Source organism: Rhincodon typus, chromosome 22 (genome assembly GCF_021869965.1).
Source record: "Rhincodon typus isolate 14 chromosome 22, sRhiTyp1.1, whole genome shotgun sequence".
NCBI classification, from domain to species: Eukaryota; Metazoa; Chordata; class Chondrichthyes; order Orectolobiformes; family Rhincodontidae; genus Rhincodon; species Rhincodon typus.
The window spans coordinates 17,021,173-17,046,768 of record NC_063353.1 but is presented as its reverse complement, the minus strand read 5'-3'; the positions used below and the strand labels follow the sequence as shown (position 1 = coordinate 17,046,768).

At 37.7% G+C, this 25,596-nt stretch overlaps 1 protein-coding gene across 15 annotated transcripts in view; it reads left to right on the top strand.

The window, feature by feature from the left end:
• The window catches only part of anks1b (ankyrin repeat and sterile alpha motif domain containing 1B), a 737,478-nt gene that overhangs the window by 694,435 nt on the left and 17,447 nt on the right, over nt 1–25,596 (top strand). For 8 of the 15 annotated variants that reach the window (XR_007264449.1, XM_048610126.1, XM_048610132.1 and 5 more), the window contains 7 exons: nt 9,337–9,444; nt 11,193–11,255; nt 14,820–14,999; nt 18,225–18,353; nt 18,708–18,779; nt 21,151–21,234; nt 24,869–25,006. Coding sequence is in view for 14 of the 15 variants with exons in the window: in XM_048610126.1 (XP_048466083.1) it covers nt 9,337–9,444; nt 11,193–11,255; nt 14,820–14,999; nt 18,225–18,353; nt 18,708–18,779; nt 21,151–21,234; nt 24,869–25,006 (774 nt within the window). In the remaining variant the exon portion in view is untranslated. The remainder of the gene's footprint in view (nt 1–9,336; nt 9,445–11,192; nt 11,256–14,819; nt 15,000–18,224; nt 18,354–18,707; nt 18,780–21,150; nt 21,235–24,868; nt 25,007–25,596) is intronic. The other 7 variants (XM_048610128.1, XM_020533850.2, XM_048610134.1 and 4 more) reach the window with 3 other exon arrangements.

Sequence of the window (25,596 nt, the reverse complement as noted above, 5' to 3'; positions counted from 1 at the left end):
GACTACTCGATCCTTCAAACATCCTTGCCCCTTTCTATCACATTAACCTCAGCAGTGCTGCAGCGCTGCTTGTCTTACATCCCTGATTATAATCACTCTGCCATTGCTGATTTTTTTTTATTCATTCATGAGGGCATCGCTGACCAGGCAGCATTTATTGCCCATCCCTTATTTCCCAGAGGGCAGTTAAGAGTCAACCACATTGCTATGGGTCTGGAGTCACATGTAGGCCAGACCAGGTAAGGATTGCAATTTCCTTCCCTACAGTGAACCAGATGGGTTTTTCCGACAATCGACAATGGATTCATGATCATCATTAGATTGTTAATTCCAGATATTTATTGAATTCAAATTCCACCATCTGCTATGGCGGGATTTGGACCCAGGTCCCCAGAACATTATTTGGGTCTCTGGATTAACTGTCCAGCGATAATAGCACTAGGCCATTGCCTCCCTTATGGCATGCCTTAAATCCCACTACTTTGCCCAAGCTTTTGCTCACCTTTCCTAAGGTCTACTTCCATGCACATTTTGTGCACTTCCTTCAATAAACTGCTGTTAGCCAATAAGAGGGGTCATTCAGGGTATGGTATACTAAAAGTAATTTGACATGATCAGGGTCAGAAATAAGATGTCCGATCTGAACATAATATCTGGGCTCAGCATTAAATCCAGTGAATTGGTTTCACCTCTTTAGTAAAATGTAATCCTTTCAGTTTTTTTTCTTTATTCATTCATGGGATGAGGGCTTCGTTGGTTGGACAGCATTTATTGCCCATCCCTAATTGTCCAGAGGGCAGTTAAGAATCAACCACATTGCTGTGGGTCTGGAGCCACATGTAGGCCAGACCAAGTAAGGATGACAGTTTCCTTCCATGAAGGACACAGCATGTTTGGGTTCAGATTCATCTGAACTCTGCATATACCATTTATGCGAAATAGAGCAGCCTGTATTATTAACAATGAGTACAATGTATTGACCTGGGCCATATCTGCCCCACATCATGTGCCTCTCCTCTGATCCTCATTCCTTTTTCTTCTAGTTTTATGACCTGTTTGTTCTCATCTATCACAGTACTTTTCACATCCACAAGATCGTCCTTCTTATTTATATTGTCCACTATATCCAAATGTCAATGTCACTGTGAAGGAAATATTCCTTCTGTTATAAAATTATAAAATAATTAAATAATTCATTAATTTTATTTTCCCAACGGCGTTACCACCGTCCTGAGAACTCTGCATCCCTCTAGTTTGGATTCATATTGACATATGGACTTAACTGTGCATTCCATTTTGATTGTTCTATGCATATATTTCTTTTTTTTTTATTGAACCTTTCCTTCTCTGAGTTCATTTAAATACCAGTTGACAGTCTATTAAATACATCAATAGCATTTTTTGAAATGACACTGACACACCAGGCTCTCGTATCTTGTTCCTAATGATACTTACTTTGATTAAATTGGTAAAGATGATCTGCAGTTCTGATGAAAGATGTCTCCCTAAAACACTAATATGCCGTTTCCCTTTCTAGATCTGAGATACGTGATTTGTACCTCCAGCATATTCTGATTTTAGTTTAATTATTTGGACTTTGTTCTGATATGCTTGTATTCATATAAATGAACGTCTATATGGAAGTTAAAATGCTGAATCAGCTTATGTATTGACTTAAACTGTGATTGACATTATTTCTTCTGGCTCTGATCTTCTTCCCTGGATGCTTAGAGTAGATGTGGTTTATGAGCTCCATCTTAGTTAAACTTAGATTAATTTGCCCTTGAATAAACTAAACCCCTAAAATATATTGAGATAGAATTACTTCAAACATTGAAAAATAAGATGAAATAAATAAACCCTATTTATCAGTGACAGCATTAAACCAGCTGTTTGAGTCACAGTAAATCATCAGCAATATTTGAAACAAATTAATGTGTTTGTGACAATAGGTTAGCACTCCATTGTCTTTTCTTCAGGGTCTCGGGTTTGAAATTAGCTGAGACTGATGAAATAGAAGTCCATTGCCCTGTTGGTGTAAGGATATTTCATGTCATAAGTCTCAATCTGGTACTTAGAGCTCACCGAATAATATTGCTTACAAGTCAATGCTAATTGGTGCTATTTTGGTATTGAATGGATAATCAAGAAATGGAAAATCACAATGATGCAGAAGGAGCTGTTTTTCTGAGGTTCAGATTAGGGTATGTTATTGCTCGAGAGAAATTGGAATAATAACTGCAATTGCTTTGTAATGGACCTTATCTTGGACAGGATTGCACTTTCAAGAAAGAATACTGACAAAGCACTCTCTGCTCAGATTCCAAGCACTGATATCCCTCTGCTTGAGGACAGTGTGATAATCATGTTCTGTACTTGTAAAAATGTGAAAAATAGTGAAACATTTTTGTCCTATGATCCATTAATGAAATAACTTTCTTGCTAATGGCTGTATTCTGTAAGACACAGCTCTAGTTTTGTACAAAACCCAGATATTGCAGTTGACTCCTTCAGTGGGGAAGGTTAATGACAGAATGGCTATCCAGCTATAAAACCAACTACCAAATCACAAAAATAACAGTGATATCAAGGTGATAAAGCAGCATTGTGATGACCTCACGTGACAATGGAAAAACCAAATAACATAGATGATTTCAAGTGACCACATTCAATATTCAAACACTTGAATCACAAAACAAATCATTAAAATGTAATAGTGATCACAACAAATACTAATTTCTGTTCTGTTTAGAGGTCACTGACTCTGGGAGTAATGAATTGGTCTCGGTTATCTATACCATCATGAGGCACAGTCCATTGAGACAATCCACTGTGGATGAAACACTCCATCCTGAAGCTGAAACTCCAACTGATTCCAGTGCCCAGGTTTAAGCTTGTAATGTGGTTCCTTTATTCTTACACCTCACTGCTGCAAAGCTGCCACTGTAGGCATATGGTGAAGAGATTGAGAGAAAATAATCAGAGAACCACTTAGAAAGGGACAATGACCAAAATAATATGATTTTCCTTCTCATTCTGTGGGGAAGCACCTGACTTCTACCCAACGACTTTCCGCAATATGGGGTGTATCTTAACTTTCATATGGTGCAGACGCAGATTCCCAGAATGTCGGTGAACTAAGGAATGCACTGACAGCATAACATGAGCAGAGTTGTCCCTAAATCAGTGAGAAGCAAACATCTTGAGATTAAGCTGGCAAGGTTCCATTGTACAATCGCTCAACCAGGCATTTTCATCCAGTTTCTTTAATCAGCTGTTGCTATATCTGACCCTGGAAGGTCAGAGGTACTTGAGACTAGTCACTGGAATGGACTTCCATAATGGTTCCTTTTGTTTTTAAACAAACGCTTTTTTCTTATTTAGATTAAAAGAAACATTTGAAAGGTCTTTGATTAGAATTAACATTTAACATTTACTTGACTTAAAATTAAATAATGTGTCAGGTGTCAAATTTACTGTGCAGAATGCAATCCAGATATTACATCCAAAGTTGCCCTTATTCATATTGCACTGTCTACTTACAGCCAGTTTTCTTCCATTCACTTTCCAGCATGCATTAGAATATAAAATGGACATAAGTGGAAATCAGCGCAAACTTCTAGAGCCCAAAGAAAGCATCTATTTCTCTCTTTCGTGTGATAATTAAGTTTTCAAGCCCTCAACCACCATTCACATGAGGCAAAGCTGCTGTCATTAAAAACTTACTGATTTTCAGTATGATGTATATCCTAAAAATGCATTTGGAGAAACAAGATGCAGTGCAGATTTCAGAATTTTTTTAAAAAATGACTCAAAAACAATAATATTATACAGAAAATTTGATGCTTCCTGCAGAATATACTGAATTCACTGAGGTTAAGACTTATTGTGAACATTTTGAAATGGCTCTTTAGCCTGGGGCAGACCTATTATAAGAATCCAAGTTGCATTCAGCGACAGGCATCGACGAGCAGGTTTAAATGAGGAAGGAAATTCGGGCATGGTACAATTACCTGTTTAGGACACATTTGGAGATCTCGCTATACACCCTCATTCTTGTTCCTGCTCATTATAGATATCTCCATATATTTTTCACACCTAGTGATAATTACGTACCAGTGTTAATTTATTTTTGGAGACAATAATAAAACTACATAAATTGTGGTGGAGTCTTTAGAATCAGTTTTTACACTTTACTCAATTAAGAAATAGAAGAAACAGACACATTTAGCTTTAGAAAGGTGAATTTATTAGTTGTAGCTTAATGCACTTTGGACCCAACCAGTCCATTCAGTTCTAATAATCTGCCCTTGAAGATGTGGAGTAGTCTTTACTTGAAGGTATTTCATGAAAATAAATAATGCCATCGAGTGGGAAAGTAGTGAGCAAATAAATGCAAACCCTGATGGCAGAAACACTCTAGAAATGGAAGAAGTGACATCATGTTAATCCCTTGGCAAAATGTTTCAAAAGTGCACTTCAGAAAAGGTTGACTCCTACTGGTTTGTTTTCCATACTGTCCAGACATGTACAGAATATAATATTCAAATTTTTTTTAATTCAAGCAGACTGTTCATATAAGGTGACGTCATAGAATATTATCACAGGAGGCCATTCATGTCACTGTGTCCATGCTGGGACTCTATTGAAGCACCTTTCCCCTCAGTATGCAATTTTTTTCATCTTCGGGTATTTATTCAATTCCCATTTTCAAAAATTTGATTTGTATCAGCCTCCACATCACTGTCAGGCAGTGCGTACTAATTGATCACTGTGTAAACATGTTTTTCCAAGTGTCACTGTGGTTCTTTGGCTACTTACCTTACCGTGGTGTTCTTTGAATTGCAGTATTTCCACCAAACGTAACAGTATCTCCTAATCTTTCTGTTTGAACTACTCCTGACTTTGAATATGTCTCTCAGATTTCCTCTTAGCTAACCCTCTACGGAGAACTGCCTGGCATGACAACCTACGTCCAAAATGACAATTATTCAGGAACAGTCTTTCAGTGAGACCCCTGTGTTTAAATCAAGAATGTACGACCAACGAAAAAGAGAGTGAGAAAGAGAGGACGGGGAGACAGAGAGAAAGTGAGGGAAAAACTGAATGACTCCACTATACAAATTTTATTGCTGTATCATGTAAATTACAACGCAAATGCTCCATCTTTGTTTCACTGATATACCTCACCAGCCTGTCCAATTTATCCACAGAAAGTCCTCATGCCTGGAATTATTCTAATTTCTGAACCTCCTGTAAAGTTCTCACATCCTTCCTGATATGCAGCACTCAGAATTGGAACAGCTCTCCCACCTGAGATTAAAACACTGATTTACAAAGGATTGTCATAACTTCCTTACTTTTATACTCTCTGCCTCCTTTAAAGAGCCCAGAACCCTATATGGCTTTTTAATCTCTTTCTCAAACAGCCATGCCACTAACAATGACTTGTGCCTGTAAACTGCAGATCTCTCCATTTCTCTACCCTTTAAAATTGTCCACTTTATTTTGTATTGCTTTGTCTTCCTACCAAGATGTATATCATGATATTTCACAGCATTAAATTTCATCTGCTAAACGTCTGTTCGTTTCACCAACCTGTCAATATTCTCTTAGAGTCTATCACTATCCTCCTCACAGCTTACTATACTTATAAGTTTTGGGCCACTGTAAGTTGTTAAATTGTGTCCTTTGCACCCAAGTCTTGGTAATTAATATATATCAAGAAAAGTACTAATTCTTGAACCAACCCTGAGAGACATGCACTGTATACCTCCCTCCAGTCTGAAAACCAAACATCCACCACTACTGTGTTTTGCATCCATTCTTCATTTTCACATAATTCTGTCAACATTATGAAATGTATATCCGTGAAACAAAGATGGAGCACTTGCGTCGTAACTTACATGATACAGCCATAAAATTTGTATAGTGGAGTCAATCAGTTTTTCCTTCACTTTCTCTCTGTCTCCCCCTCCTCTCTCTCTCACTCTCTTTTTCTTTGGTCATACATTTTTGATTTAAATACAGGGGTCTCACTGAAAAACTGTTCCTGAATAATTGTCATTTTGGACGTAGGTTGTCATGCCAGGCAGTTCCTGACACAAACATTTAGACATCTGTAGTCAGTAACTTACTTTAAGAAACATTCTGATATCCTTCTAAAACATTTCAGTCAAAAGCGAAAACGGCAAGATAAAATGGCATTCGGTTAGTTTGTCAGTATGTGTCAGGATACTTTTGGGACCAGTAACATTGGATGGCAAAATATCTCTGCAACAGATGCAATGTGACAATCTAACTGAAAAGTCAAGTGGACTTTGAATTCTTATACACTTAATTTTGCAAAGAATTTAACATGCAGTGACTATACAGTTACATTCACATTTTGTAATTCATTAAGGCTTATCATAACACTTCAATCCAACTATGTCTTCTCATGCAAAATTTGAACTTAGTCATTTTGCGGTATTTTTATACTTAAGCTTTCAAGTATCAATCATGTTAGTGAAGGAACAAAGGGAACTTGGAGAGTGTGTCCACAGAGCTTTAAAGCTCGACATGGTATTTAAGAAGGCATATGGAATATTTTGTTTTCTTAGTTGAGGCATAAAATAGAAGAGAGTGGTGTTGCCAGAATTGTATGCAGCATTTGAGAACAGTTCCAATCACCATATTATAGCAAAGATGCACTGGAGAGGGGACAAAGGAGGTTAATGAGAATCTTGTCAAGACTGGAAAATTCCACTTCTAGGAAAGATTGGATAGGCTGGGTCACTTTTCTTGGAAGAGAGCAGGCTAAGGGGAATCTTACTTGCAGTGTACAAAATGACAAATGGTCTTGATAGAGTTAAAAACCAGGGAACACAGGTTTAAAGTATTTGGTAAAGCATCAGAGGGAAAATTAAGAATTATTTTTCTCCCAGAGAGTGATAGCAATCTGTTACTTACTGCCTTAAAAAGTAGTGCTTTTATAAAGTAGTTGGGTGTTTGCTTGAAGAGCCACAATCTGTGGAGCTATGCATTAGTACTGAAAGGTGAGTTTGGGCTGGATTGCTCAGTGTTGACCAGCACAGACACAATGGGCCGATCGCCCTCCTTCTGTGTCTGTACTTGCAAGGAGGAAAGACTGCACCATTCCCTTACCATATGTGCATCTTCATTTGATGATCCGGTTGCACAGTCACATCTCACCAGAAGAAGTTGATCAAGGTTTTTCTCCGGGAAACAGGAAACAAGAAACAGATTTATTATGAGAAAAATTACAATGAATTGCTTTCTATGAACCTGCCTATCAATATGACCTCCTCTGTTACTTAACAGATGGAATGAGTGTGTCTTGCTGATATTTTGGCATTGTGTGGCTGTACTGTTTTTGAATCATGCTGGGTTCTATATATGTTAATTCAAATAATAAATAAATGTACTGTATACATAGGTTGAGGAGTAAAATTGTCTTAGGCTGCTTTGTGAAATACGAGTATTAAAATATGCTCAATCTAAATCTTTGTATGGGAAGCACGTGGACGTTTATGTTTGTTGACCTTTAGATTTATTTGATTTCATTATGAATCAATTCTTTAAAAATTGATTTATTATCTTTTATGTTCTGAGAATGATTAAAATATAGGTTTGAAACTTGAACCAGTATAGATTATGTAACTAAGTATTATCCTCTCATTAGGTTAAATGCTCTGTGCTCATTTAAGATACTAAATACTTCAACATCTGAAAATTTCTGGAGGATCAACAAAAAGGTGACAAGTGGTTGGATGCTGAGTTGAGTCCTGTGGATATACAGGAGAAAGTTGTGGTGTTGAGACAATAATTGAGTTCAACTGATGCATGAATGTAATTCTCAACTCTTATTGAGATCAAGTAAAAGCTTACAGTGCTCAGTTTAGTTAATTTGTATTAAATGTGTTGATGGAGTCTGCTGTGACTGGCAAGTGTTTTAAGTTTAAGATTTTCATTATAACAGTATTTCTCTGACCATGTCCATGAAGCTCCAGTCCGAACAAAATAATAGGCTGAATTTCAATTACCATTAATAAATCTCTTTTTGTAGTGTACAGATAGATTGTACACCACATTGAAATTCTGGAGTTAATGTGAAAAAATATTTTAAAATGAAATTACAATGGAAGTTCATCTTGCAAGTGAGGAGCTGAGTTTTGAATCTGCTTCTTTTAGTTGACAATTTGGATGTGTTTTTCTAAGTTGATAAAGCATTTAACTGAATATTAGTTATCCTGTATATTCATGTCAGGTCAATTCAATTTGAGTTAAAATGTCCTGATCTGATTACTGGCTATCACGATCATAGTAAAGGCAATGATAATGCTTGACTGAACACAAATAAAATCCAGAGGGAAATGCAAAGCTATGTTCTCCAAGGAGCTGAGTAAGTTGCAAGTTCTGCAGCCTTTCTTGTACGGTGAGTGAAGCAGTCCTAGATTTACTCGATAAACCTGGTAAGGTCCCTTCTGCATATTTGTGTTCGGTTAGGGTGTTCTTGTAGAAGCTAAAGACTAATGACAATCTAAAAATACATTACAGTAAAATTTGAGAATATAATGTGGTTAACAGTACAACGATTATGGTGGTTTAACAATCCGCTTGAGGCAGGTTGCTGCTGATTTGCTTTGGGTGGATTATTCTTGTGTGTGCATTTGTTGTTCGTACAGCTAAACTCATTGCTCTATTTAAATGGTGTTAGAATAAGGATACATTGTCCCGGGTTTTACTTTTTAATAGATATGCACAGCAGTAGTTTGCTTTCCTCTTATTAGGCAATTAGTTGAACGTTGTCAACTGTATAATTAAAAATATGGATGACTACCGACATAGCAATCTATTTTGCAGCATCCTTCAGACACAGCCCTCCTGTGATATCTGTAAAAAGACACCTAGCTTCTTCACCACCAGTATCGCACAGCTACAGAAGTAGAGAGAGTCAGAAGCCAAGGAATTAAAACATCATTTATCGGGTGGTTTTCTGTTTTATCTGGAAACACTGCAGTGAACTGTTCAAAGGCGGCTCAGATTATATTGTTTGCAAGAATTCTTATTTAAGTCCAAGGGAATAGAGGAGAGGTTTGCATTTTCTGCCCAGAAATATTATGTTTTAGAATTGCATCTTGTCGAGTTATGATGACACATTAGGATGGGGCATCATTATTCTGGCAGCTAATTCTGTAACCACGGTGCAGTACATCATCCGTCCTGGACTACCTCCCACTTCAAGGTCGTTTACTAGTTTTGGAAGGTATTCCATTCTTTCCTTTTTCTTCAGCCATCTGTAAGGAGTCTTACTTGCATCACTGAATCTTTCAGGTGTTGAAAATTAACCTTCTGGGTCACAGAAAACGAATCTTAGCATCACTTGGAGACAGACTTCACGACGAGCCTCCTCAGAAGCCTCCGAGGACAATTACTTTGAGGGTAAGCTGTGTTTGTACAGTGTTGAATTAGTACAGCTATTTGCATGGAATGTAGCACGGTATAATTTTAGTTAGCTCATCTCCGGCCAATCTTCAGCACTGGCATGTATCATTATTAGCTGCTTGCCTCAGTATCTTTCCTGTTCCATGACCACCACCAACATTCTTCGTTCTGTATGTGAGAATATTCCCTGAAGATCTTCCAAGCAATGTTGTGAAATTAAAATGTGAGAGACAACTCATTTCAGGATTTTTTTTATTATTGCGACCTTTTGTTCGAATGCAGGCTGAAAAATATCTGTCAAATCTTTGAGAGTGTCAGAGAAATGAAAAGCAATATCTGTTCTCATTAAAAAGTAAACTCTTAAGCACATATGTCAAAACCCTTCAGCTCCAATGCAGGGATTCAGGTAGTCATTGAGTCAATCGTAGCATTAGTCTGCACCGCATTAACCCTTCCTCAACAGAATTACAGCATTTCAAATCTGTTCCACATCGATTAACTGGCTTCTCTTTGTAGACTTTTCAGGAAAGGATTTTTAAAAATTATTTGGAACATTTATATACTAGAAATTTTACAATGATTTGTTGTTCAGCTTGTTCTTTACGCTCATGCTATTCAATCATTTTTTTTTTAACGTGGTGATATAGGACAGAATAACCTCAAAGATTTAGTGAGTGGTTCAATTTACTACACAGGAAGCAAACCGTTTAATCCAGGGAAGGATTTTTGCAGATGGTAATGAATTGCTGTAGCTCGTGGAATCTGACAGGTTAAGATCTATGCCAGGATCATCTTCATGTTTTCAATAGCTGTATGAAAGCAGCAATTTAATCTCAATTTTTGGAATCGTGCGAGCAAGTTCACATTTCGACCTTATCAAATGTTTGTTTTTTTTTAAATCACACTCAACCTAAAATGTCATTGAAGGATTCATGGAAATATGTTTCTTGGTTCTGCTCTCATGGACGATAAAAAGGAAATGCTGTCAAGGAACTGTATATATTTCAATATTCAGTTAAGAAAGGTGGTATACAATTGTCAGTTTTATAAACACATACTACATGTCTGAAATTTGCTGGAGCAGTACTCTGTCATTCAAGTGTTACCAGAAGGTTTTATTTTTATTTTAAAAGGATCAAATAATTTTAATATATATTTCCACGTATATTTTTCCAATAATTTCTTTTCAGCACTTAAAACAAAAATATCAAATTTTAAAGCCCTCTTATGCCACATATGCATAGTTTTCAACTGGAATTATTTAAATGTGCTGATCGAAAGGTTAAACAAAAATGGGCAATCTGAAAGAAAAACAAGGAATGGTCAAAATGGTTATCTTCCAGTTTCCAATTTTGCCAGAGGTTTTCCTTTGGAAATGCTTGTTCATCTTTTCTTTTTCTCAGGTACTACAACGTGTCTCCACCTTTTTACAATGTTCTAAAGGGCATTCTTGATAAAGCATCTGCAGCAAAACAAAAAGTGTTTCCAGACCAACACTTAGGGACCCTCAGAAATGTGCCCACAGAACTGTGCAATTTATATTGAACTGTTTGTACATTTGGAATCTGCTTCCCTCCCACTGCTGGGAGCGAATATTGTTGATTCTCATGCAGACCACTAGGTGAAGCACTATGATATGATGGGACCCTCCATCTTAGAAGGAGGGAACAACTGACGAGTGGTGGAAGAAAAAAAACCACTCAGTTTAGGTGCTATTCAGATTGGATCTCTTTTTATATCAATAGGTCAGTTGTCCTGAATCCCGCAATGCCATCTTGCAAGATGATGTATATATCGTATCTTGGATGGTAAGTCACATCACTCTGAAAAAGGCTGGGCAACATGGACTTGAGGCCTTCTCCCCCCAATAGAGTGCAAGTACGCTGCTTAATTTCTGATGCCTGCCTCCACTGCAGGATGTAATAATTTTCACACCATACTTTTCCCAAGCAACAGTTAACTCGGAACTCTAGTGAAGGGCAGATGGTCTGTCCTTCGTTCCTGCCTAGCTTGCATTGAAACGGGCTGTCCAAGTTCTGTCACTCTTTTGTATGTTGTCCTGCAAACAAAATCATCATTTCATGTACATATTGTAGGAAACGTTATGGAAACACTTGTTTTAGCAATCATTTTTAAATCCCTGGGATCATTATTTATGATTTAAAGCAATTTTGCTGCCATCTGTCTTTCTTTGCAATGTATTTTGCCTATTCCTTTTTCTGCTGTGCAATGACCACCTGCCAACAGAATTTGAGCACATACTGTAACCAACAGAAGTGATATCTGTAAGTTTCTAAACCTGAGTCTTATTTTAAGGCAACAGTTTGTGTCTTAGCTAGTGAATTTCTAGATCTTCATTATCTTGCAATATGCAAATGACAAGTGCAAATGACTCAATCACGAAGATTTAAGAGATACCGTCACTTCATTTAGGACACACTGTTCTCCCTCCACACCACTCCCATAATTAGCACATGACACAACATCTTAGGCCTTAGATTTGTGATTTTCTTTGCATAATATCTGTTACTGAATTCATCTTAGATGGCCTCAGGGTGCAAAGGGAAACAGAGATAAAAGAAGATGCATAATCCTTTTTGGAAAATATTCAATGTCGATTTATTTCTAGAACCTGGCCTGGGAAACAGTTAATCAGTCAGAGTTTTTATTGACAATTTCAAATTATTCCAGTTTCACGCCTTCTGTCATGGGCCATTTCTTTGACGTTATGCTTAATGTGAAACACTTCCATTTGTAAGGAAGGAGGTTTTAAGCAGATACTTTGATAATGATTTACTTTGATTCTAATGATCTCCCATAAGTGATGTTAGCTGACCATCTGTGAAGAAGAGCATGCCATGTGTCTCATTTTTTTTTCTCTCAATGAAACTGAGTAGATGACTGGAATAACAGGTTTACTTCCACAAATATATTTGCTGTTGGTACTTTTGCTCATTGGGACAGTGTGAAACCCTCACAAATTGGGGGAAAAGATGTGCCAAGGTCTCTGAAAGGTTTGAGTAAGGGTTAGCTTGCAGGACTGCAGGCAACTTATGACCACAGTAGCTGCAGTATTCAGCGTGAGACTTCGGCACAAATAGCCAGCAGAATCGACAAAATGAACAGTCCTATTAGAATAGTTAAATAAATCCTGATCCTAATTTACATAGAGATAACAAGGTGTAGAGCTGGATGAACACAGCAGGCCAAGCAGCATCAGAGGAGCAGGAAGGCTTTTTTTTATTCTTTCCATGACATTAGCAGAAAATGCAGGGACAGCTAATTAGTCTAAAGTTCCATCTCCATTGCTACCTACAACTTCAGGTATTTCAGTCATATCACGTTATGAGTAAGCCATAACTTTCACAAGCTCGGCAATGACCAGAGTGAGACCATTCTGTTTTTCCACCAGTGCTGGTGGCACTCATTCAGTCCTCTTTTTAGCTATTTAATCAGATGCAACCTGATGACAAACATCTTCAGTGTCTTGTAACCCTGAACAGGGACTTCAAGTCTGTAGTTAAAAGATCATTGTCTCAGTTTGCATGACATAGTCCCTTCCTTTTACCCCCAAATCTTTCAAGTACAACTGAATCCATCACCCATGCCAGTTACTTAGCATAATTTTTTCCAATTGAAGTATAATTCAGCACACTTCCTCATCCATGTGCAATTCCATACTCCAATTATCCATCTGTCCACTGAGCTTCATTCAGTCTTGATCCCAAACTGTATTGATTACAAAATCCATGTTTTCCTTTTAACATGTTTTCTTTTGCAGCTCACACTTTTTGAAATCTCCAAGCGCATGCCCCATGTGCTGTCAGGTTCACTGCCCAATTTCTCCAGCATTATTAGTTCTCTCTCCCACCTTCAAAAGCCTCAGCAACATCAAGAACTTGTAACTGTGCTCTTTACTACATTCCCAAATACTCTGTTGCACCCGCTTTGTTCATATTTGGGCTCCTCAAGGCCTCTATTAACACTCTTATTAAAACTATCTTCTCATGTGATAGGTGGGATAAAATTGTAAACTGTTGGCTTGCTCACACTTATGTAACACCTGATCATATACTGTAATTTTCCAAGCATTTGACAATGAGTGAATTAATTATCCTTTTTTTGGATGCTGTGTTTTTGAAGTCAATACAGAAGGAAGTAAAAGTCAGTATTTTGCTTGTACAAATATACAAGGTGTGGAAGTCTTCATTTGGGGGGGAGAAAAAGGACATGGTTATTGTGAAGTTCAGAATGCACTTCAATCAAGAACATCCGACTTTGATGTGTCCTTATGCTCATTACTCAAGACTGGAAGGTTCCGCATCAGCCATCAAAAGTGATCCTTTCCCAGACCTTTGCACAAGCTAATTAAAAACGTTAATTGTAGTTAATGTTGAAGAGGGACAAAGCAAATGTAACAACAGCTTTTCTCTGGGATGTCTATTACTGAATAAAGAGTTTCTTTCATTATATGTAATCCAAAAATATATGTAAAAAAAATTCAGTAAAAATAATGATAGATTAGATATTTGCCATCCTCAGTTTTTTTTCTGACGTTTTCAACACAATCTTGAAAAAGTGCACATTGAGAATTTAGCCAAGGCTTCTTGTAAAAATGGGCAAGTATGGCACAGTTGGTCAGGGAGTAAGTAACACCTAGTAGTAGAGGTGAGCGAGGAAGATTTGATCCTCTCCACCTTTTGTCCCTTCTATCTAACAGCTTAAGTTTCTGACCTCAGCTGTATTTTTGTGGAGAGGCATAGAGCTGAGACCTGACAGTACCTTCTGAAGAGGTCAGGAAGTCAGAGAGGGGTGTCGCGCTTGGCCATTGTCACATGTCTGTTAGTGAAAATGAGTAATTAGAGCCTGGAAGAAAGTTGGCAGGGGGTGCTTATGATCTGGGCAGGCTGGGAGAGAAGAAAAATCATCTTAGTTGGATTATCTAATAGGATTCATCAGTCTTAGTTTAAATACTTAACCTGAAGAAGCGAAGAGAGGCCAGTTTGTCTGTCTCATCACGGAGCATGTTACATAACTTTGTTCCGCATACATTTGATTTTTATACCATTTTTGTGTTAATGCTGAAATAAATTACCTAAAGCAGTGGTTTAATATTAAATCTGTACCAACTACCTCTTGTTAGATTATTGGTGTTATGCCAAGATTAAAACTACCTGAGATATCCATTGATTTGTGATAGATTATTTAGGTGTGAGGGCTGTAAACATGTGTTCTGAATGTTTCATCAATTTGAAATGCTTAGCTTTCACACTCATGAACGACACCGAGAAACTAAACCATTAGGGCTGGGAGAGATTCAGTAACATAAATCATAACATTAATTAATACGTTGCTATTTGCTTCTGGAACAGGACCCTGGGAACAACACTCCTCCTCAACTTTCCCCATCCCTTAGCCAAAGCACTTACACTGGTGGCTCTCTTGATATCCCCTCTTCCCATTTAATGATGCAAGGGGACGCAAGAAGGCGAATCAATGACAGCTACTTTGAGGATATGCCTAGGTCAAAACTGGAAAGACAAATGGCTCAGGTAAATTGCATTGAATAACATGCAATAGGCTGTTAACCTTGGGTTCCCTTTGCACTAGCTTGGCTTACTTTCCTCATAATTGATTATTTTCTTTGTAAGTTTGTTTGTCATACAGTACACCAGTACTATCTGCTCATCTATCAATTCTGTCTCTTCTATAACTTGGTAAAAATAAATTAATAAATCATTTATACGAAAGCATTTTCATTCAGATTCTCACAGGGATTTTATTTTTCATTTTGGTGAAATGTAGAGATTCTCAGCTTTTATGGTTCATAAGATCCTCTGGTGTTCGATGTGATTGTGAGTTTGGGCTTATTTAGGATCCCAAGGCTAAACAAAATGGAAAGCATGTCTTTGTCTGCATAAACATCACTGTTTTCATTATAATCATGTGTATAGCACTTGACAATTTGATCTTAGACAGTGCTCTATGTATTTATTTGATCAGGACATCTGACAGACACATGGTCGTCCATAGCATTGTTTTAAGAGTATCAGGGCCAAGCTATTGTAGAAATAATACCAATTGTAAATATATTTTCAGAAGAGTGTAAGGTCTCTCCCTGTACCCACTTATCTCAACATTTAGTACAGGTCTTGCATACACACCAAAACAGCACAATATAGAGCAATGGCTGCAGCTTGTTCACAAAGAACATGCTAACTTTTAGGGCTTTATTTGCAGAGATACTTAAAGCTTTAATGCCAGGATTTCAACATTTAATAATAACAATAGAACTGCAGATGCTGGAAGTCTGAAACAAAAACCAGAAATTGCTGGAGGAACTTAGCAAATCTGGCAGCTTCTGGAGAAAGCAGAGTCAATGTTTTGGGTCCAGTGAGCTGCCTTCAGAGCTGGTCACTGGACCTGAAACATTGACTCTACTTTCTCTCCACAGATGCTCCCAGACCTGCTAAGTTTCTCCAGCAATTTCTGGTCTTGTTGCAACTCTCAGTGATTGATCGTCTCCTCCTAGGTTCTTTAGTGATAAAGTTTGCAGGTCAACCAGTACCATAGCCTGAAGTCTTGCTTCAGGTCTGCATGTTTTTTGATTATCAGGTTACTATATCTTCCACATGGGTTTGATTTGGTCCCAAATGTCTGTAGTCAAATCTTCAAGCCAAACAGATTCCACTGCACTTTCTTGTCCCTTTCTCTCCCTCCTCCACTGCTCCTCACTAAAGGATACTCACTAGTCAGTGCCAAATCAATACGGATATTTTGTCAGGAAGTAGAATTCAAAATGAATGAATGTAATATGATTACATTGGGAACTCTTTTAGATCAAATCTTATTTGGAACGTTTATAAAATGTGACAAGTCAAATTTATGCGTGCAGGTTCACCATGGGCTTTTGTAATAAGAAAAATGGTAGTGTGGAATCTGCTTTTGATGCTTCTTGTATTTATAACATTCTGTAATGTGTTAGAGATTTAGAACTGGCCTTTTCATATCCACGTGAATCAGATGTTTACAACTCAGAGTTTAGCGTACAGATGAATGGTGAAGACACGCATATCTATAACGTGAGAGGCATGCTCCTAACCAATATAAAAATAAATGGAATGCATACTTGCTATTGCCCCCATTATCAACAGACAAGAAAATTTAAAACAAATAATCATCGTCCAATTGACTGAGCCTGTTGTCGGGTTATATTTTGAACACCCTGTAAAACGCTTGTCTCAGTTACCATGGTGCTGGTTTGTTAGGTGGAGTACATAGCCATGGCATATTCTGTGGAGGTACATACATTATGTTGAGAATGTCTATTCAGCATCTTGCTATAATTCGATTTATCTTTTAAATTGCTTCTACATGTCTTGACGTTGGAAAATGGCAAGACCGCTGTTAATTCCAGGCCTCTTTCTAAGTCTCCATTTCGAAGTTCTGGTACTTTTTATTGTATAGCTATGGCACTTCTCTTTTGTCCATTAAACAACATTTTGTTGTTATAAAAAGTGCTGTTTGTCATTTGATATCCTATTTGCAGAACCAATCCAAATCTATGGTAGACTGTTGCCGGCATCATCTATCCCACGTTATCATTGTGTTTCTTCAAACTTAATAAACTTATGTTTAGTCACTGTGTCCAAATCTTATGCAGTAAAGAAGCAATGGATTTTTTTTTTGAGTGTACAGATGCTTGCAGTACTCTTGTACAGCTTCCTTTCTTATTCTGCACTTCTTATTAGCACACTCATTCACAATTCTTTTTAATACAATCTGCAGTGTACTCTGGTTCCCATGGCTATTGTTCATGGTTTTCTTTGAGATCTTGCTGAAAGCATTCTGACAATACAAATAAACAATGTAAGAAGGATTACCACTATCTGGTACCTTGCTTCTCTTAAAATAAAGATACTGCATTTATTTCCTGTGAAAGGTTCCCACACCCAATGATTCTTTCATAACAATCTCCCAGGCATCCCAGGATGCATGACATTGATCCAATCTACTGTAACTTTTCCTCATCTTCTGCCTGTTTTCCTCATGGATTTTATAGAAGTTTCATTCATTTCATTCCTTCTATTTTGATTGACCTCATTGTTTATTTTGTAACTGCATTTTCAGCACAGAAACCTTTTTCTTTGATGCCTGTTTGTCTTCTACATTTATTCATACAGTTTAAGAAGTTTTCCATTTTCCTTAACTGATTTGTCTCTGAACAATACCAATTAATCCAATAAATGCACTTTGATTAATCTTCCTTGTAGCTGAAGTTTGCATTCCTGAAATTCTTTTTTCCTGGTCCTCGCTGATATAGCCCAGATCTCTAACGTCAATAATCCCTATGTTGAATGCTGTGCAGCTTTAAGGTTTAGGATTTGAGATCTTTATTATTCTATGACATGTTTCAGTGGTGTCACTGCTGCAGGAGAAAAAAAAACAATAAAATGGAGTCTTTTAATTATCTTTTGCACCATTGGGATTTTGCGTTGAAGGTGGCGTAGACAAAAAGATGACGACGATCAGCCTACCAAATTATACTGTATATCCTTATTATTGTTTCTGAATGCATTGGTTCAACTCATCACCTCTTGTGCTGGATGTAGACAAATCACAGATGGATTTAAGGTGCCTCCCCTGGAAGGGGCTCCAGTGAAAATGAATATCAGTGATAAATTAGTTGACGGGTCACGTTTGACTTTTATAAGTGTCGTTACCAAAGCTGTCGCAGGTTCAGTATTTCTCTGGTTTAATTTTCCTTTTCTATTTAGCAGGCAGAATGGAGTGAGCCTTCAATCACTCTACGGCCTCCAAATGAAGCCACGTCATCCACGCCTGTACAGTATTGGCAACATCATCCTGAAAAACTGATCTTTCAGTCCTGTGACTATGAAGCATATGTAAGTATTTCTTAGATAATAGGAATGGGAGGAGAGTAAACTGGGGTTAGCACACTGCATAGTCCTTTATACATGTATACTCTAATGCTTTCTTAGCAACACTATCACCTACTTGAATTCAGCTTAGCTTTTTTATTTATTTTATTCCACATTATTTGTCCTCTTTGTCCGTTTTTGGGACTGCTTGTTTTTTTTTCTCCCAGGTAAATACTTAGGTTTTTATTGTCAAAATATTAATTTTGATAGCAGAAAGAAACTTTGGACCATGATATTTGGAAGTATTTATTATGTATTTTCAGAATTCTCCTTCACTCCTACTAAGGACAAAAAGTAACTTTCTTTTCTCGTGTTTAGTATTTAGGATCTATGCTGGTGAAGGAATTGCGAGGAACAGAGTCAACGCAGGATGCCTGCTCTAAGATGCGGGTATGTTGTCTAATGCAAAGTTTTCACTATGACACCTGTGCAGTCCATTGTGTTAGTGGAACTGGAATGCCGTTGAACATTCATATCAGTGTGTACATTAGACAAAGATTGTTTTAAAGCCCTGACAACCTAGAGGGAAAATATACAAGCCATAAAGAAATTATAATCCCAATTTTAAAAAAAGGGCTTGTAACATTGCTGCATCCATTGTGTCATTACAATAAACCCCATAATAGTGTACATATTCAAGAGTTGGTGTGTAAACATACCAATGATCTTATTAACGTAATCTGAGCGACACAAACTCCTTAACCTACAATTTTGATTAGTGCCTCCTGTTCATTGAGGCTGAGATCAGGAACATCGCCAGATTGGGTCATCATGGCTCTTTTCCATTATACAATACCTTATGCTCCATACTCAACTAAACAACCATCATGAATTATTAATATTTATTGTATAGAATCCTTCAATTATTCCAAACGGTTTTGTAGTAGAGAGATAGTAGGAACTGCAGATGCTGGAGAATCTGAGATAACAAGGTGTACAGCTGGATGAACACAGCAGGCCAAGCAGCATTATAGTAGAGATGTATTTTAGAACATTCCGGAATCTTTGAGAGTGGTGGTGAGAAGGAGTAATCACGTTTTTGAAGTGATTTGAAAACGTGTATAAAGGACTGTGCCTCCTTAGCAGTGCATTGGGGAGAATTGTCTGTCCTCTTGGTATTGGTGGTGGAGTATCCAGAAATATTATAACAACCTGCAGAATATAAATTAATTGATTTCTGCTCCAGATCAAAATAAGATTGGAGCTGTGAATACATTTAAAAGGACAGCCATGCTGCCTTCAGTCATGTTAACATCCATAACATTCACAGGGGTGGAAAGGATAATTTGCTGTCCAATGAGAATAAGTAATTCTTAGAACTGCAGAAAACTGAGGCTAATTAGAACACACAATGCACAACCAGAAACAGTCATGTTAATAAAATCCCAAATAGCTTTTCAAAAGGAGTTGACTAACTATTTAAGCATGAATATTTTAGAGGTTTAGAGAAAAGAGCTGGTGTCATTGCTAACTTTTTCAGAAAGGCAGCATATATATTAAAGGACAAATAGCCCATTTCTGTGCTGAAAATCTCTTAAGAATGTAACTTGCATTCTGATGCCTAATTTGCAAATCTGATTGATACTTCCTCTTCCTCAACTTTCTGTACAAACATTTAAATTAGAAACAGGAGTAGGCCATTCAACTCCTTTGAACCCACTCTGCCATTTTTGCAAGATCATGGTTATGGTTTCAATTCAATTTGTCTAGCTATCTGGACATTCTTTGGATCCCTCTCTCTAGAAACTGTTCTGACACAATACCCTGTCAGTGAATACATGGCGTTGTCCATCTATTAGGAGACTTGAGGTGGATTTTACTGGCCTTGTGACAATGGGCGAGAACCCAGGGTGCCAGGAAACTGTCTTGGTAAGATTCAATCCTATCACCAGGGTGTTTTCTCAGAGACAGAACCCGCTGTGGGTTGAGGCTCGCTGCATCAAGAGATGACATGGGGTGTCGATTTGAATAATCACATGCCCGATTGCATGCTACTTTCCTGGGCCGCTAGGATTATACCAATCCCCGAGCAGCCCCTCATGAATTGGAATGGTATAGTCACACGGAAGAAGCTTTCCCAGGGCATCATGGTTTCCCAACCTTGCATTACAAAAAAAACAGTATTTATGCTCACCCCTCTTAGAATGCCTATGTTTTGAGGCATGTTCAGGCTGTCCCCACTCCCTTGGCAGTGGCCATTTCTTTCGGTAATGCTGGTCCTCAGGTTTGACTGGCAGCGAGGAAGGACTGCCAACAGACTTTAATTAGCCACCTCTGCTGCTTGCCAGCTCATCATTACATTCTCCTGGCAACAGTGCAGGAGAAGTCTCACCTCATATCCAACCTAGAAACTACCTCATAACCAACCACAGGACCTCACCCGTTTGGAACAATCTCACCTTTGTGCCTGAGCTTCTCTTTTTTTTTTTGGAAATTTTCTGATTAACATTATGCGCCTTTTACTGTGCTGAATTAAATAACTAGCATTGACTTTGCAAACATCGAAATTAGTCAGCCATCAATAGAGTTATGGTCATTTTGTTCAAAGAATCAAAGTCTTCATTTTCAAATACTTTCTGAAGAAGGGTCACTGGACTTGAAACATTAACTCTGTTTTCTCTCCACAGATGCTGAGTTTCTCCAGCAATTTTGTTTGTTCATTTTCAAATATGCTTTCAGGATAGAGCTGTTAAATCTGTCAAAACTGTTTTATGTTCCTAAAGTCATTATTTGGCAACTCACCTCTCCTGTTTCCCTAAAGGCTTCAGAGCAAATGAAGAAGATTCCTACAATTATACTTTCAATCTCATACAAAGGTGTAAAGTTCATCGATGCTGCAAACAAGGCAAGTGACTAATTTTTCTTTCAGACATCAAAGGCTGATTTTTTTCTAAAAAATTGAAATAAAACACATTTTAATTCTTCTTAAAAGTAAGGGGACTTTTACAGACTTTGGTACATTTGAGAACCCGAATTCAGATATGCTTGAAACTGATACGAAACTCTTCTGCCAGCTCCAATGTTTCAAAGTGTGAATGAGTCGAGGATCAGTCCAATTTCTGCTGGGTACTAGACCACATTACAAAACCGTCTGCACACTAACCAAATTAGTACCGAGAGACAATAAGAACTTTGGAGAAGTCGCAAGGCCCCATTGACGTGGCCAAATAGGGTTGAGTCACACCATGGGAAAGTTTTCTGTCTGCAACATATGACAAATGTATTCAAAATATGTCTAAACAAATTTATTTCTTCAAAACACGTGCACCTCATTGGAAATGTGATTCAGTGCCAAAAAGCAGTATTTTTACAGGGAAATATGTGACAACAAAGAAAGGGGAGTGGGTTTTTAAATATATGTAAAGCATGGGGGATAAAAAGTCTCAGCCCCATTCATGTCTGCTCTTTCCAGAGACCAGTTACCATCTGCTATGTCATGGATGTCACCCAACTCATTTAATCTTCTGAAGACAGATCCTTTAAACTTTCTCACTACGAGCTGGCAAAGAAGATAAATTAAACCCAGCTGGAGAATATCAGTCTATAACCTTACATGCTATATTGTTCACCATTCACCAGTTTCTATCCTTGGACAGAGTAATACACATATCTGCCGCTGTGGATTAGAGGAGGACGGTTATTGCTTATAATCTTATGCCTTTCTTGAACGTTGTTAATTTCATTTCCTTGTCTGCTCCTCTTCATTCACAGTTTACTTAGTTAACCCTCTTTAACTGACATTATCCATTTCTGCCAGCATTTTAGAAAAACAAATTGCCAATTTATATGTATTTTTGCTTTGGAATTTCTGATAAGCTTTGTGCCGGTAGTGCAAAGTCATAATAGAATCCCTAATAACCCAAATATACCATTATTAATGGAGTATGTAAAGTTAAAAACAAAAGTACTTTTGTTATTTTTAGCTGATTCCTGACTGAATGTTTAGCATTTAAAATAATAGCTATGCTTTAACTGAACATTTCCATACCATTTCCTTTTTCATTTATATGCGGTCAGGGTGTTTTTACCCATCAATGATTGGATTATGGTGAATTTCACATTCCACTTGGCCTAGCTTAAAAAAACACACATTCATCCTGTACACAGTCACACCAAATCATGCAACCAGTTTGGCTAATAAATATCGTGGAACATCTGTGCCACTCAGATGCCAGGGAATGACCACCCCCAGTAAGAGAGACTCTAGCCAGTTCTCCTTGACATTCAGAGACATGGTCATCTCTGAATTCTCCTACTGTCAACATCCTGGTAATCCTGTCGAAAAACGTGACTGGATGAGCCAATAAATAAGGTTGCTACTACAAGAGCAGATCAGAGCCTGGGAATTCTGCAATGTGCAACCCATTTTCTGACTCTTCAATGTCTACCATATAAAAGGCACAAGTCAGGAATCTGTTTGAATACTCTGCATCACCTGGATGGGTTCAGCTCCAACAACACTCAAGAAGCTCGACAACATCTAAGCCAAAGCAGCCTGTTTGATTGGAGTCCATTTCACTACCTTCAGCATGTCGTCCCTTCAGCAGTGGCATGTAGGAGCAGTAGTGCATCATCTATTAGAGGCAATGCAGCAACTCACCATGACTCCTTCAATAGCACTTGCCACATACCTGCAACTTCAACCCCAGAAATGAACAAGGGAAGCAGATGTACGAAAACACCACAAACTGAAAATTCCCCTCCAAGCCACATATCATTCTGACTTGGTACTATATCGCTGGTCCTTCGCTGTTGCTGGGTCAAAATCTTGGAACTCTCTTCAGAATAGCAGTTAAGGTGTACGTACAACACAAGGGTTGCAGTGTTCAAGAATGGCCGCTCACCACCATCTTCCCAAGGGCAATTGGAGATGGACAGCAAATGTTGTCTTTGCCAATATTCTTCAGCTTCCAATTTAAAAACCATCCTTAGCCACTTTACTCACTGCATCCATATCTCTGTGCATATCAGCAATCTCTGTTGTGACTCTAATCTTATCACAGGAATCAATGCACTCAGAATATTTGAAAAAACATACATATCCATGTAGCGATCAGTGTAAAGTGCATTAACAGTAGCAGAACACTAAACTAGAAGTCGGAAAGGCAGTGTGGGGAGTCTAGTCATTCAGTAAAAGTTATAATGAGAAATTATAATATCCTTTAATACCATTTAACAATTTGCTGCTTTAGAGTGGAAAGAAAAGATTAGTCTCAGTATCCTGGGAATTGAAATGGCCTAATTTCCTGGACCAGAATCTTCTCTCACTAAAATTTATACAATCTGTAGGCGACCTGATGAGAATTTACTTTTCACTGGAGCTGTGGTTTTGAAAAGAAGTGATCTAACAGCATAAAATAGTAAATTAACAACAAAAGCATAAGCTCCGACGATCCTGCAAGTAGAGTTGTCAACTTTCCTGGGCTGGAGAACAAGCTAACATTAACTTGACAGCATTAACTTTTCTTGCACTGTGATGGTACAGTTTTATCAAATAGTTTTTAAAGATAACCAAATTACACTGATTTGAAATGCCGGTTGAAAATAGCTGCAATTTATTTAGCTCCTAACGATTTAAGATAACCAGGTATCACCTCAGGGCTCAGCTAAAAGCAAAAGAGAATTGACTTATGACAGCTGAGATTTAGATATAAGTTATCACTTCAGAAAATCTGTTCTTCCTCTATTTATAACTGAACATCCGTCAAGCATCTTACTTAAACATGCCTTTATATTTCAGCTAAAGGCATTTAACGTTTCCATTCAGTTTGCAAGAACCTTAACCTTTTCTATGAAGCAACTGACTCCATTTAGCTGACCTAAATTTCTGCCACCCAACTTTTTGACATTGATGGGAGCCCTTCCTTCAACTGATAGTTCACAATTGTACGTCTTATTATGGTTCAAATGTATTGTCAATGTATATTAACAGCTCACCATTCAGGCAACAACCTGTATAAATATATCACCCTGCAGGGATAATTTGAGCACTTTTTGAGTGAAATTTTCCGAATGGAAAAAAGCCCTCAAAAATTTTGTGATTGGTTTCAGTTACTCCGTGTATGTAGAATTTTTGAATGGTCATCGCTACTTGTCCATGGCATTCTAACTTTATTCTGCTGTATGAATGTCCTAGTGAGTGAGCATTTGTCATTTGTTAACTGAAATTAATGCAGTCAGATAATGTTATCCAGGTCATGGGTAGTCATACAAGTAAAGGGGTGAAACCAGTGTTTTGAAGCACGAAAACAGAATAACACACAGTCAGTGTGGACTCCTATCAACAGTTACACTTCCTAAGCCAGGTAGATCAGTGTTAGTTTCCAGGACCTAAAAGCAGTTTCATGTCTTCCTATGTAATGATGAGCCTTGCTAATTATATGTCCTGAGCTTTGTACATATTAGTTCAGCCCTGCAAATGTCTTATTCTGGTATTTGTGAGCCTACTAATTTTAGTACATTCTTTTAACCATCTGCAGAATATCATCACAGAACATGAAATTCGGAACATTTCTTGCGCTGCTCAAGACCCTGAGGATCTTTCTACTTTTGCTTACATCACCAAAGACTTAAAGTCAAGTTACCACTACTGTCATGTATTCAGCGCGTTTGATGTGGTCAGTCTCTTGGCATTTTTTTTTCTGAACTAGCAAAAAAAGTTTTAGGTGTGTTTTTTTTTTTGTTTCTTCTCCTTGGTTGGATTCTTCTTTGCTGCTAAGCTGGGTGAAAAACAACTGACAGTGTTTTCTATTTCAGCTTTTGTAGGTTATTAGGTGGATCCACTTGCAAAGGATTGTGATTATCTGAGAGGTGTGCAAAAATTAGCCAACATATAGCCCATCTTCTTAAGCCTAGCGAATAAAGATAGCGTCTTGATATTGGCCTACAAGCAACTCAAGCTTTGATGTGTGAGATCCATCAGCTTTGTTCACTGAAGACATTTGATATCATTTATTTTCAAAAGAATAGAATTAAATTGAAGTTGGTACATTTGTTTTTGGCAGTGTAGAACACTTTTTTTGTAGTTTGCAATGTAGATTTAAATCCTGGCAATTTACTAAATTACATTCTAGATTCTTTTAAACACAATATTAATGTAAAAGGGACAGTTGAATAACAGGATTTTTACTAGGCTTGTAATCTGGAGGCCTCCGATTAATGCTTCAGAAATATGAATCCAAATCCCATCACAGCTGCTGGAGGAATT